At 40.7% G+C, this 14,222-nt stretch overlaps 1 protein-coding gene across 5 annotated transcripts in view; it reads left to right on the top strand.

The window, feature by feature from the left end:
* Window positions 1–14,222, top strand: part of CNST (consortin, connexin sorting protein) — a 111,072-nt gene that overhangs the window by 75,723 nt on the left and 21,127 nt on the right. For all 5 annotated transcript variants that reach the window (XM_068115934.2, XM_068115937.2, XM_078778858.1 and 2 more), the window contains one exon: window positions 5,496–5,628. In XM_068115934.2, the coding sequence (XP_067972035.2) occupies window positions 5,496–5,628 (133 nt within the window). The remainder of the gene's footprint in view (window positions 1–5,495; window positions 5,629–14,222) is intronic.

A 14,222-nucleotide genomic window follows, 5' to 3' on the forward strand; every position in this document is an offset into this window, starting at 1 on the left:
CCAGCTCTCTCTGTGCTTTGTCTTCCAAGTATTCCTACAGGTCACACAAGATCTGCCAGCAACCCTCTGATGGTTAAACTGCCGAAATCTCGGCTCTCTGCTCACCTTCACTCTTTCATTCCTCTTTTCTCCCGCCTCTGGAACAAACTCCCACACTCCCTTCAATCCCACTCCTCCCTCCAGGTCTTTAAAACAGCTGTTCACCACCATCTCTTATCTTTCCCCATCCAAAACCTTGATCTTTTCTACCCCCACTAATTCACCCCAGATCCACCTTGTTTGAAATTCCAACTTCTTTACTGGAAGTCCTGGCAGTGTCCATATGTTTTATACCTCTCCCACCCCTCCCCCCTTCCCATGCCTCCCCCCCCCCAAAGCCCTCTCCCTCCCACAGATCTCTCGATGTTCCTGCTCTCAGATGTTGTGTTTGTGTTCCTCCCCCTCTCGCCCCATCTTGTCTACCGCTCCCCATGTTATATGTTTTATGTGTCGGTTTGTCTTTCTGTGTGATTAATGTTAGCTCTTTCACGAGCCTCGATCTTGTATACCAAAAAAAAAAAAAAAAATGAAAAAAGAAAAGAAGATCAAATAGCTGTATGTTGAAATATGTTGAAAAAGTCAAAACTTTACATTGGGTGTACTTACTTTTTCGCGTGACTGTATATATGTATGTGATTGATATATACACTAAATTTTTCCATAAAATTTGATATATACACTATCGGTCAAAAGTTTTAGAACACCTACATTTTTCCAGTTTTTATTGAAATTTAAGCAATTCAAGTCCAATGAATAACCTGTAATAGTACAAAGGTAAGCAGTAAACTGCTCGAGATTAAAAAAAGAAAAAAGTTTCGGTTAGCAAAAACGGGAAAATAATGTAAATTGCAGTTATATTGTAAAAAATGGCCTTCTTCAGGGAACAAGTAATTAGGTTAACAACTTACAGCTGTTCTGCAGCAATGTAAGTAAATTAAGCCTTGAAAGTTGATGCAAACAATTCCTACAGGTGTCCCAACCTCTGCTGATTATTTGATTACAAACCCCCTGTCTGTATCAAAGCAGTATTGGAACAGACTGTTATTACACCCTCTGAAGCATTATTTAGACAATATTGCACTGCAGGAAGTAGTATATTGCTATCATAATGGTGAGGAAAAGGCAATTAACAAAGGAAGACAGACAGACCATTATAACCCTTAAAAGTGTAGGTCTTTACTTTAGAGAAATTGCAAAGAAAGCCTAGGTGTCAGTGAGTACAGTTTCCTACACCTTCAAAAGGCACTTGGAAACTGGAGGAAACTCTGACAGGAAGATGTCTGGCAGACCCAAAGCCACAACAGAATCAGAAGACAAGTTTCTGAGAGTCAACAGCTTGCGTGATAGGCGGCTCACAGGACAACAGCTTCAAGCACAGCTTAACACTGGTCGAAGTAAGCAAGTCTCAGTTTCAACTGTGAAGAGAAGACTTCGGGCTGCAGGTTTGACAGGTTGAGTGGCAGTAAGAAAGCCATTGCTAAGATGGTAAAATACGAAAAAGAGGCTTGCCTGGGCCATGAAGCACCATCAGTGAACTACTGAAGACTGGAAGAAGGTCTTATGGACCGATGAATCAAAATTTGAAATCTTTGGTTCATCACGCAGGGTTTTTGTACGCCGTTGATTAGGCGAAAGGATGGTTCATCAGTGTGACACCAACTGTCAAACATGGAGGAGGAAACGTGATGGTCTGGGGCTATTTTGCTGGATCCAGAGTCGGCGACTTGCACAGAGTGACTGGCACCCTGAACCAAAAGGGCTACCACAGCATTTTGCAGCGCCATGCAATACCCTCTGGTATACGCCTAGTTGGTCAAGGGTTCATGCTACAGCAAGATAATGACCCTAAACACACCTCCAGGCTATGTCAAAACTACCTTCGAGGAAAAGAACAAGACGGTAGGCTTCAAATCATGGAATGGCCAGCACAGTCTCCAGACTTAAACCCCATCGAGCTGGTTTGGGATGAACTGGACAGAAGGGTGAAAGCATAGTAACCTACAAGTGCAACACATTTGTGGGAACTCCTGCAACAGTGTTGGGAAGAACTTTCCAAACAATATTTGATTTCCATTGTGGAAAGAATGCCACGAGTGTGTTCGGCGGTTATATCTGCACAGGGTGGCTACTTTGCTGAGTCAAAAATTTAAATTAAATTTTGTTAAACAAATTGATTCTATGATTTCGTTTTTTATCTCCAATTGTTTATTTGTTCTATGTTTAATTTCAGAGTACATTGAGACATTAAACTGCGTAAATTTCAATAAAAACGGGAAAATTGAGGTGTTCTAAAACTTTTGACTGGTTGTGTGTATATATATATATATATATATATATATATATATATATATATATATATATATATATATATATATATATATATACAATATATATATATATATATATATATATATATATATATATATATATATATATATGAATGAATGATCGTTTTAAGGCCATTTTTCCCCGCTAGAGCGGGGTTTAGCCTTGCGGGCCCCATGACAATCATGGTTCCCTGTTTTGAGGCAATGTTTTTATGGCCGGATGCCCTTGCTGACGCCAACCCTTGGTCACGCTCTTCGATGCGCAGGGATATATATATATATATATATATATATATATATATATATATATATATATATATATATATATATATATATATATATATATATATAATATATAATATATACACGATATATATATACACACACTACCGGTCAAAAGTTTTAGAACACCTCAATTTTTCCAGTTTTCAGATGGGTATGGCAGCCATCTTGGATCAAAAGCAAATAATAATAAATAAAAAAATTCTCTGACACCACTGAATGGAAAAATTATAAACTTGGCACATTGTCAAGTACTCCCAATGGGGAACAAAAGCATGAAGTGGTATACCAGCCAAAAATGTTTTCATCGAATTCCTTATCCTAAAAATCTGAAATTGCATGCACGTGATATATGACACATTTGTATTGAAATATTAAATTTATGACATCATAAATGCAGGTCACATGGTTTGGCAGCCATTCTGGATTTAAGGAAAATATTAAATAATTATATCCCTGAAACCACTCACCCTGTCAATGCGAAATTTTACAAATATCATCTAACAGCACTGTTGCATATAGTTTGAAAATGATGTCATAGGTCACGTGGTTTGATAGCCATCTTGGAGAAAAACGAACGTTATCCGATCAACACGAAACTTCACAAACGTGATTCACCACCCATACATATGCAGAGTGATTGCATATACCTGTTGTGGGACTATGTGGGGACATATTGGCGACACAGTCGCATTGTTCTAGTTTTTTCAAGTGACTGTTCACCATTGAGTGATGTGGCTAAAAACAATAAATAGCACGATATCTCAAAAACTTGTGGACGACTTATTACAAAACTTGGTGGAATGGTTGGGTAAGTGACAAGAACAAGTCAATTAGATTTTGATTCATGTCGGATCCAGATATGAGTCATATGACTTATCAGTGGGATACAAACCGTAAACTGTTCAGCCTTGCGTTGGTATGCTCTATACCGAGTGCAGTTCGAGTTACCCTGCGCTCGCAAAGCGAAAAACAAGGTGAGGCATTGGGTTGTGTGTGTACGTGTATACATTTTAATTTTTTTTTAAATCTGCATGTTTTTTTCCTCGATGGCGTCTGCGTTTTAAAAATTCATTTTCTTGGCAACCGTTTGTCCGATTGATACAAAATTTTACCATAGGAGCGCTTCCGCCTCTAGAATTTTTTTACTCATAATTATGTAGTCATCGGTCACGTGGTGCAGACGCTATCTTGGAAAAACTTTACACCTATGTATCTCCCAAACTGCTCAATGGAAAAAGTTGAAACGAGGCTCATTGTCAAGTACTCCCCATGGCGAATAACATTTGTTGATGATGTCATTGGTGCCTTCATTATGACGTCATAATTCGACAAGTGCAACGCTTGATTCGATCAGTATGAATTTTTTTTTCTCTGCAATTCTTGATCCGATTGACACGAAATTTTCACCATAGGAGTGCCTCCTCCTGTAGAATATTTCAATTATAATTATGGCGTCATAGGTCATATGGTACAGGCGCCATCTTGGAAAAACTTTACACCTCTATATCTCCCAAACCGCTCAATGGAAAAAGTTGAAACTAGACTCATTGTCAAGTACTCCCCATGGGGAATAGGGGTTAACGACGACTTCATTGGTGTCATAATTATGACGTCATAATTTGACAGGGACAACGCTTAGTCTGATCAGTTTGAAACGAGGCTCATTGTCAAGTACTCCCCATGGCGAATAACATTTGTTGATGATGTCATTGGTGCCTTCATTATGACGTCATAATTCGACAAGTGCAACGCTTGATTCGATCAGTATGAATTTTTTTTCTCTGCAATTCTTGATCCGATTGACACGAAATTTTCACCATAGGAGTGCCTCCTCCTGTAGAATATTTCAATTATAATTATGGCGTCATAGGTCATATGGTACAGGCGCCATCTTGGAAAAACTTTACACCTCTATATCTCCCAAACCGCTCAATGGAAAAAGTTGAAACTAGACTCATTGTCAAGTACTCCCCATGGGGAATAGGGGTTAACGACGACTTCATTGGTGTCATAATTATGACGTCATAATTTGACAGGGACAACGCTTAGTCTGATCAGTTTGAAATTTATTGAGCGTGATCTTTGCAACAATTATATTAGAGGATATAAACCTATGATGTAATCGCTCACGTGATCTGGCAGCCATATTGGATCAAATAAATTTTAAAAACGCTCAAAAACTAGAGTTGGCTTGCACCAAAGTATTCTATCAATACCATCTATTTTAATACTTTATCTAGGCTCGTGGGGGAGCTTTAGACACAGAGTAGATCAGGGCACAATAAAACAAAGGGAACAGCAGGAGACAGGGGAAACGCCAACAGTAGGGCGGAGGGAGAAGGTAGACGGCAACGGACAAACAAGGGATGCACGTAATGACTAGGGTTAGGAGAAAATGCAAGGGGTGGACAAGATGGATACATCAGAAATATATTGAGAGGGTGGGGGCTATATCATCGGCTACAATGCTGAAGTTTCGGGCAATTCCACAAGCTTGCCACCTTGGTGAGTGATTCTGAATAATATGACAAATAGGGCACTTCTCATTGATCCCATTGGAGATGTCATGAAAATACCTTTTAGGCCTTAAAAGGAAATGTCGTACAGAATTTTAAATTACTCATTGGCGAAAGTAACTCCAGGAGTTGAGAACAATGTACCTTAAAGTTTTCCATTTGGATTAAATCTATTCTGTCATATGTTGCGATATGCAGGCACATAATGTAGCTTTTGCAAGGGTGACCATTTGTTTGTTACCTATCTATATGATCACACTGTTTACCTTATGGATGCCTTCATGATAGCTATTTTTAAAGATTTTCATGGCTTTGTTTGTGCTGGCAGAGACAGCACAGCATACAGAGGCATGGACAGGAAGCCACGACGCTGTGCCTGCTCTTGGGAAGGTCTTGCTGCCCAAACTCAGTCCCAAGGATTTTCAGATAATCTTAGCTGCTTGCCGAGCACCACAGGCCAGGTTTGGTTGTTTCTCTTTGTCTCGTTTGATTTGCTTGTTCTTGATCATTCTAAACCACATCTGATTGATTTTTATCTTTATTTTGTTCACTGCAGCACCTTGTTTAAACGTAAAGCCCACATTTTCAAATTAGAATATGAGTTAATTTATGGAAGTTTATCATTTTTGTATGAATAGTAACAATTTGAGCCAGACAGGTTGGTGCAGACTTTCCTTTGATCTGGGTCTGATTCGTGACCCAACAGTAAACTGTCGGAATGGTGCTTCACGGGCAGGAGGTTTCCACCTCTGTGAGGGTGAGGGCTGTCACCATCATAAGGTGTGTCGTTCCTCGGATGGACGTTCTGCTGGGTGTCCAATCGGCTAACATTAGTTGGTGGACGGAAAATATCCCATGTTGTTCTTTGAGAAGAGTCGGCGAGTTATCACTGACACCGTGAACCAATTCCAAATTCCTGCCACCTTCAGTGGAACTTCGAGCCTGGTCAACCAGTTCATGAAAAACCTGTACCAGAAACGTTCCCCTGGCCCAACGTACAAGAAGGTGAAAATAATTGAGGCTGTTGAAGAAATAGTAGCAGCAGCAGCAGGAATAGTAGTATAGGAATAATTTATTACTTTTTTGTTTTGTTTGTAAAGCTTAAGAAGGACTTGGCATGCAGGTATACAAATATTTTACTTTTGCTATGAGTTTATGCACAAGATTTCTTATCAGACTTTTAATTGCACTTCATCGTCAATTGTTGCTTACAAAGTACCTTCAGAAACCCTTTCTGCATTTTGAACTCGATTGTGACATATGTAGGTACAGTACGTTTTATTGCTGCACCTGGCTTCGATTAGGAATGACTTCCAGTATTGAGAACAATATACAGAGGCGACTGGGAGTTTGTTTGTTTTTTACCCTACATTGTGTCATTCGTAATTTGATGTTTGGTTTGTGAAATAGCTTTATTAATGGACTGATACTGAAACATACTTGGATACTTTGTACAGTGCCTTCAGAAAGTATTCACACCCCTTGACTTTTTCACATTTTGTGAGTTACAGCCTGAATTTGAAATGGATTAAATTGAGATTCTTTGTCACTTGTCTACACATAATACCCCATAATGTCAAACTGATTTTTTTTTTAAAGGAATTTTTACAAAATAATTAAAAATGAAATACAGAAATATCTAATGAACACAAGTATTCAACCCCCTGAGTCAATACTTCGTAGAAGTGTCTTTGGCAGCGTTTACAGCTTGAGTCTTCGTGGGTATTGCTTTATCAGCTTTGCATATCTGGATTTGGGGAGTTTCTCCCATTCTCCTTGCAGATTTGCTCAAGTTCTGTCAAGATGGATGGGGAGTGTCGGTGACAAGCAATCTTCAAGTCTTTCCACAGATTCTCAATGTGATTCAAGTCTGGGCGTTAACTGGGCCATTGAAGGACTTTCACGTTCTTGTTCTGAAGCCATTCCAGTGTTGCTTTGGCTGTATTCCTGGGGTCATTATCCTGTTGGAATGTAAATCTTCACCACAGTCTATGGTCTTTTGCTCCCTGAAGCAAGTTCTTCTCAAGGATTTGCCTGTATTTGGCTCCATTCATTGTTCCCTCTATCCTTACAAGTCTCCCAATCCCTGCTGCTAAAAACCACCCCATAGCATGATGCTGACACCACCGTGCTTCACGGTAGGAAGGGTGTTATATGGGTTTTGAGCTGTGCTCGGTTTCCGCCAGACATTGCACTTTGCATTCAGGCCTTTTTCCAACTCCAGGTGTGCGGTCATGTGCCCTTTTCTCAGGAGTGGCACCCATCTGGCCACTCTCCCATGAAGCCTAGATTGGTGAAGGGCTGCAGAATCTGTTGTCCTTCTGGCAGGTTCTCCCATCTCAGCTGAAGAACTCTGTAGTTCTGTCAGTGGTCATTGGGTTATTGGTCACCTCCCTGACCAAGGTCCTTCTTGCTGAGTTGCTTAGTTTGGTCGGACGGCCAGCTCTAGGAAGAATCCGGGTAGTTCCATATTGTTTCCATTTCCTAAAGATGGAGCTCACTGTGTTCTGGCGAACTTTCAACACTCTAGAAATTGTTTTTTACCCTTCTCCAGATCTATGCCTCCTCACAGTTCTATCTCGGAGTTCTACGGATAGTTCCTTGGACTTCATGGTGGAGTTTCTGCTCTGACATGCACCGTCAACTGTGGGAACTTGTATATAAATGTGTGTTTCTTTCTCCATCATGTTCAATCAATTGAATTGACCAAGGTGGACTCCAATCAAGGTGTATAGATATCTCGAGGATGATCAAAGGAAATTGGATGCACCTGAGCTCAATTTGGAGCATCATAGCAAAGGGGTTGAATACTTATTGACTCCCAACATTTCAGCTGTTCATTTTTAATTAACTTGTAAAATTGTATGAAAAAAAAATCCACTTTGACATTATGGGGTCAAATTATGTGTGGATGACATTATGTGTGACATTATGTGTGGATCAGTGACAAAAAAGAAAAGTCAATTTAATCCATTTTAAATTCAGGCTGAAACCAGAACGGCACTCGGTAGAGCGCATACCTCCGCCAGGCTGAACAGTTTGTTTTGTATCCCACTGATAGGCCGGATCTGGATTAGGACCTGAACCAAAATGTAATCGGCTTGTTCTTGTCACCTAACCAACTTGTCCACCAAGTTTAGTCTTCACTCGTCCACACCTTTTTTTAAATGTCATGCTATACTGTATATCGCTTTTCGTCCGATCTCTCAATGGTGAAAAATCACTTAAAAATCAAATAATTCTCGTATCCGAATCAATATTCAGACTTTCGGTGGCGGAGGTAACAACAAAATGTGTAAAAGTCAATGGGTGTGAATACTTTCTGAAGGCACTGTACCTGCAATCATATAGATATTTAGTAATTCTATCAGCTTGGTGAAAGACTCCAGCTCACTTCTGACTGTTATAAATGTTTTTTATGCCTATGCTTACGAAGTTGCAGGAGGAATTATGTTTTTGGCTTGTTCGTCTGGCTGTCCGTCCGTGCGTCCGTCTGTTTGTGATAGGTTTTTGTTACCCTGATAACTTAAGAATGGCTGAAAGTATCTAAGTCAAACCTGGTATAAGTATGTGTCATGATGAAAAAAATGAACTGATTAGATTATGGGCTCAAGAGGTTGAAGGTCAAAGGTCCCGTTAGGTTAAAATTCTGTTACCGAACTAACTTGTGTACTCGTGATGGGATTTTGACCAAACCTGCTAGAAGTATTTATTATAATGATGTAAAGATGAACTGATTCGATTTTGGCATCAAGAGGACAAATGTCAGAGTCTTTAATAGGTTTTTGTCACCACGGTATTAATCATAATATCACTTCTTTGGCTCTAATACCTGACATTATTAAGTGGTGTGCACGTCGCAGACTCATCAAGAATTATTGTATTTGCCCTCGATGTAATGTCCATTGTGGTTTTATTACTCGTGGTGATGTATCAGACGGGAAGACATAGTACTGCTCTACCTGTAAGACTCGACAAAGCATTCGTCAAGGCAGTTGGTTTGAAGGTAGCCACCTATCCAGTTTACGCCCGTCAACTCCGACATTACAACCACCTATCCAGTTTACGCCCGTAAACTCCGACATTACAACCATCTATCCAGTTTACGCCCGTAAACTCCGACATTACAACCACCTATCCAGTTTACGCCCGTAAACTCCGACATTACAACCACCTATCCAGTTTACGCCCGTAAACTCCGACATTACAACCACCTATCCAGTTTACGCCCGTAAACTCCGACATTACAACCACCTATCCAGTTTACGCCCGTAAACTCCGACATTACAACCACCTATCCAGTTTACGCCCGTAAACTCCGACATTACCAAAACCTATGTGGTGTGAATGGCAATGTTCCTCGCTGAAATGTGAAAAACGCAATCGCTTTTCGCTCTGAAATACGTGCGAACGCGTAACTGAGTTAATGGCGGCAAGGAACATCACGTGATCGCTCTGAGCGAATCAGCGCGCTGCTCTGCGACCGGTCAGATTCCGTGCATAATATTCCTCGCTGAAATGCGCTGAGGTAAAAATATGGTAAAGAAATATTATGAAATAAATTTTTAGGTCGGCCATGTTCTTCCCAGGCTCAATGGCCATGTCTGTGCCAAATATCAAGTACGTGAGCCTCTCCGTTTAGGAGTCTATCGGTAGCATTACACACACACACACACACACACACACACACACACACACACACACACACACACAAACTGTGTTTTATATATATAGATTAGGTGTCCCTATTGTGGCTCGGTTTCGAGCACTTTAATGTCTAAATAACTCAGTGATTAAATTTGACTTCTTTTTCAACTGTTTATTGTAACTTTCTAAACAGTAACTTGGAATCGAAATTCTAAACATGTTGAACAGTGGTTTTGAAATTATTCGTGGTTACCCGTTCTTCCACCCTTTCCCCCCTTTCTCCCCCGGCTTGGTGGGAGTCAGGGTTTTGCAATCGTGCATGTGTGTGTGTCGTTAGTTATCTCCAAATGCAGGTATCAGAAGGTGGAACGGAGCCCTCCCAGGTCTTGATGTATCCACCTTAGTGTGGTGTGTGTGTGGTGTGTGTGCGCGTGCACCCAGGCCATAACTCTTTTAACAGTTGAGCTTTTGTCATAAAATTTTCAACAAGTCTTTATCAATATGAGACCAGAAGAGGGGAAAAAAAATTGGGTTAAAATGTGAGAGGGGAAAGTCATAGTGACCACACATACCCATTATTTAGTCCCGCCGCAGCACGTTAGACATAAACATAAGCACGTTAAACGTTAAACACACATAAGACATTTAGCAAAAATGTTCTTTTCTATCCAAAACCTTGATCTTTTCTACCCCTGCTAATTTCACCCCAAATCCACTTTTTTGAAATACCAACTTCTTTCCTGGAAGTCCTTGGTGTCCTTGTGTTTTATACTTCTCCCACCCGCCCCCTTCCCACGCCTCCTCCCCCCAAGCCCTCTCCCTCCCACACATCTCCCGATGCCCCTGCTCTCAAATTTTGCACTTGTGTGCTTCCCTCTCTCTCCCCATCTTGTCTCCCGCTCCCTTTATCTTATGTTTTATGTGTCAGTTTGTCTTTTTTGTGATTAATGTTTGCTCTTACACGAGCCTCGATCTTGTATACAACAAAAAAAAAAAAAAAAAATAAACCCTGCATGGAAGGCAGGATCTCCCAGGAATCCTTTTTAGCTCACTGGAACGAAGTTCAAGGGAGCTTACGCGATGGCATGTCGTCAGTCAGTTTGATGAAACGTGCCCACAACCTTCATCACCCATGATGTACCAAAGTTTGTTCATGGCGTTAAATAAAAAAATCGGGCCCTAAAGGGGTGTACAAGGGGGGGGGGGGGGGAGGGTTCCCCCCAAAGTAGGTATTTGCTCTTTTATCTGAAACTACATACACAATTTCAATGAAACTTCACAACAACCTTAACCACCTGTGATTTACCGAAGTTTGTTCAAATCATAAGTAAAATTGATGGTCTGAGGGGTAGGGGAGGGTTGCCCCCCAAAATAGGTATTTTTTTGTTTGTTTATTTTAAGTCTCATGATTACGTTAGTATGATTCTGCATGCAGTCCTGCTTCTAGAAACCATTGAAATTGGTTTAAAATACCTTTGGTCAGTGAAGTATACTGCTTTATTCCACCAGGTTGAGTGCCAGGGGTATTACTCCTATGTTTTGTTCTTTCCCCATAGATTAGCCCCATCGCAGCAATGACTGGTATTCCCGTTCGTGAAGCGACAGGTCTTGTATGCTAGTTTTCGGTTACTTCTCCGAAAAAAAAAAAAAAAATGTACGTGCGTCTGTTACATATTCTCCTTACAGAATACCCAACCGATATGTTCATCGCTGGACCCTGTCCCAAAAATGAACATGCCACGATGGCCCAGCATTGCAAAGTTCTTGAAAGGTGTCATTGCGAACCTTGTGAAAAAGATCTGGACAGAACCTGCACTGTGAGGGACAAAAGGCCATATATACACAAAGAATTAAGTTAAGCACCCCCCCCCGTTTTTTTACAACCTCGCACATTACAAGTTTGTTGTCGTCAAAACAGTGTAATATACCCATGATATTGCTATATTTTCTGGAGAAGTGATATTATGGTCACATAAAAACATAACAATCATGCCGTTTTCAATATTTTATTCTGAATAATTTAAGGTGAAATTTTATGGGAATTTTAGGCATATTTTCACCTCAATTTAAGTATGGAGCTATAGGTCCATCACGGACAGTGTGGATGACGTTTATGTTTTCTAACGTACAGTCATTGTTCTGAGAAGACCTCTAGCGATCTTTGCGTCAATAACGTGTGTAGGACCCACGTGATCGGATCACTGACTCAACCCTACGTCTCATAGACCCTGTAAGCCGTCGTATGCGTTGCTGTGGCAGGTTGTTCCATTCCCGATGTAATGCACGTTCCAATTCATCCAGATTGGCTATTGGAGGGACCATCTTCGCAATTTGACGTCCCAACATGTCCCAAACGTGCTCGAGGGGGTTCAGGTTCAGGACAGGATTAGGGGGTGCTTAACTTAATTCTTTGTGTAGGGGTGCTTAACTTAATTCTTTGTGTATACATATTAGAACAGATAGGACCTAGCGTCCACTATATTAGTCCAGTTGCCAGATGCATTTTTTACACAAACCTTGAAGTAGGGTACATCGTTTTTTTTTAAACTTTTTAATAGCTTCTGGTCATTTGGGATTTTAGGGCCTCCTGAATCAGAAACAACATGATCACACTATCATCATTGAGAATTTTTTCCTTCAATCATTGAAAAAAATACCGTGCTCTTAAAAAGCCTCCTTATTATTGGAATCCCCTGCAATGAAACTGGGTCTATACAGTCGTGGCCAAAAATATTGGCACCCTTGCACTTTTTTCAAATAATGCACCATTTCTTCCAGAAAATTGTTGAAATTAAAAAATCTTTTGGTAACCACATATGTATTTCTTTTGTTTGCAGTGGAACAAAACAAAAAAAGCTGAAAAAATTAATAAATCTTAGCTTATTCCACACAGAAATCCTAAAATGGCCCGAACAATATCATTGGCACCTTTTAGAAGTTGTTAGAAATAATTAGATTTCAAGCAGGTGATTCTCCTTTACTTTGGAAATGAACTCACCTGCAGTGAGTTTCAGGTGCCTGCAATATAAAAATCACTTATTCAACCAGCTTGAACAGAGAAAAGGAGTCGTTCTGTTGTGTTGTGTCACTGTTTGTATTGCAATGAGCATGGAGAAAAGTAGGAAAACCAGAGAATTGTCTGAGGAGGTCAGACACAAGATTGTAGCCAAGCATGGACAATCTCAAGGTTACAAGTTCATCCCCAGAGACCTTGATGTTCCTGTGTCCACCGTACACAATGTCATCAGGAAGTTTAAGGCCCATGGCACTGCAGCCAACCCTCCCTGAAAGTGGCCGCAAGAGAAAACTTGATCGAAGATTGCAGTGAAGGATTGTTCGAATGGTGGAGAAAGCAACTATATCAACTGCCAAGCATATTCAAGCTGACCTTCAGACACAAGATACGACAGTTTCAACTCGCACTATCCGTCACCAACTCGATGAAAGGGGGTTCTATGGAGGACCCCACTGCTGAGAGAGAGACATAAGAAAGCCCGACTGGAGTTTGCCAAAACACACCTGAACAAGCAAAAATCCTTCTGGGATAATGTCCTGTGGACAGATGAGACCACATTAGAGCTTTTCGGTAAAGCGCATCCTCTCCATGTTTACAGAAAACAAAATGAAGCCTTCAAAGAAAAGAACACCTTCCCTACAATCGAGCATGGCGGAGGTTCAGTGATGTTTTGGGGTTGCTGTGCTGCCTCTGGTATTGGGTGCCTTGAATGTGTGGGTGGCATCATGAAATCAGGAGATTACCAAGGCATTTTGGAGCACAAAGTTCAACTCAGTGTCAGAAAGCTTGTTCCCCGTCAAAGGTCATGGGTCTTGCAGCAGGACAATGACCCCAAACACACTTCAAAAAGCACCCAGGAATGGTTCAACACAAACCGCTGGACTATTCTGAAGTGGCCAGCAATGAGTCCAGATGTAAATCCCATTGAATACCTGTGGGGAGATATGAAAACAGCAGTTGGGAGAAGGCACCCTTCAAATCTGGTAGAACTGGAGCAGTTTGCACAACAAGAGTAGGCCAAACTGCCAGTCGAGAGGTGTAGGAAGCTCATTAATGGCTACAGGAAGTGCTTGACTGCAGTTATTTTGTCCAAAGGCCGTGTTACCAAATATTAAGTATAGGGTGTCAATAATTTTGTCAATGCCGTTTATTTTTATTTTCTGATTTGAAAGGATATATTAAGTTCTGAAATATTAACAGTGAAATAAAGAATTGTGGAGGCCAAATATTTTTGTCAATTTCAACTTATTTTTAGAGAAAACTGTGAGTTACTTGAAAAAAGTGCAAGGGTGCCAATATTTTTGGCCACGACTGTAGGTCTATCACTTCACCATTGAAGACAGGTCGATGGTCTTTCTGTCTTATGCCACCTCCTTTCTGTTCTTACACCCT

This window comes from Myxine glutinosa, chromosome 5 (genome assembly GCF_964187855.1).
Source record: "Myxine glutinosa chromosome 5, kmMyxGlut1.1, whole genome shotgun sequence".
In the NCBI taxonomy this organism is placed as follows: domain Eukaryota; kingdom Metazoa; phylum Chordata; class Myxini; order Myxiniformes; family Myxinidae; genus Myxine; species Myxine glutinosa.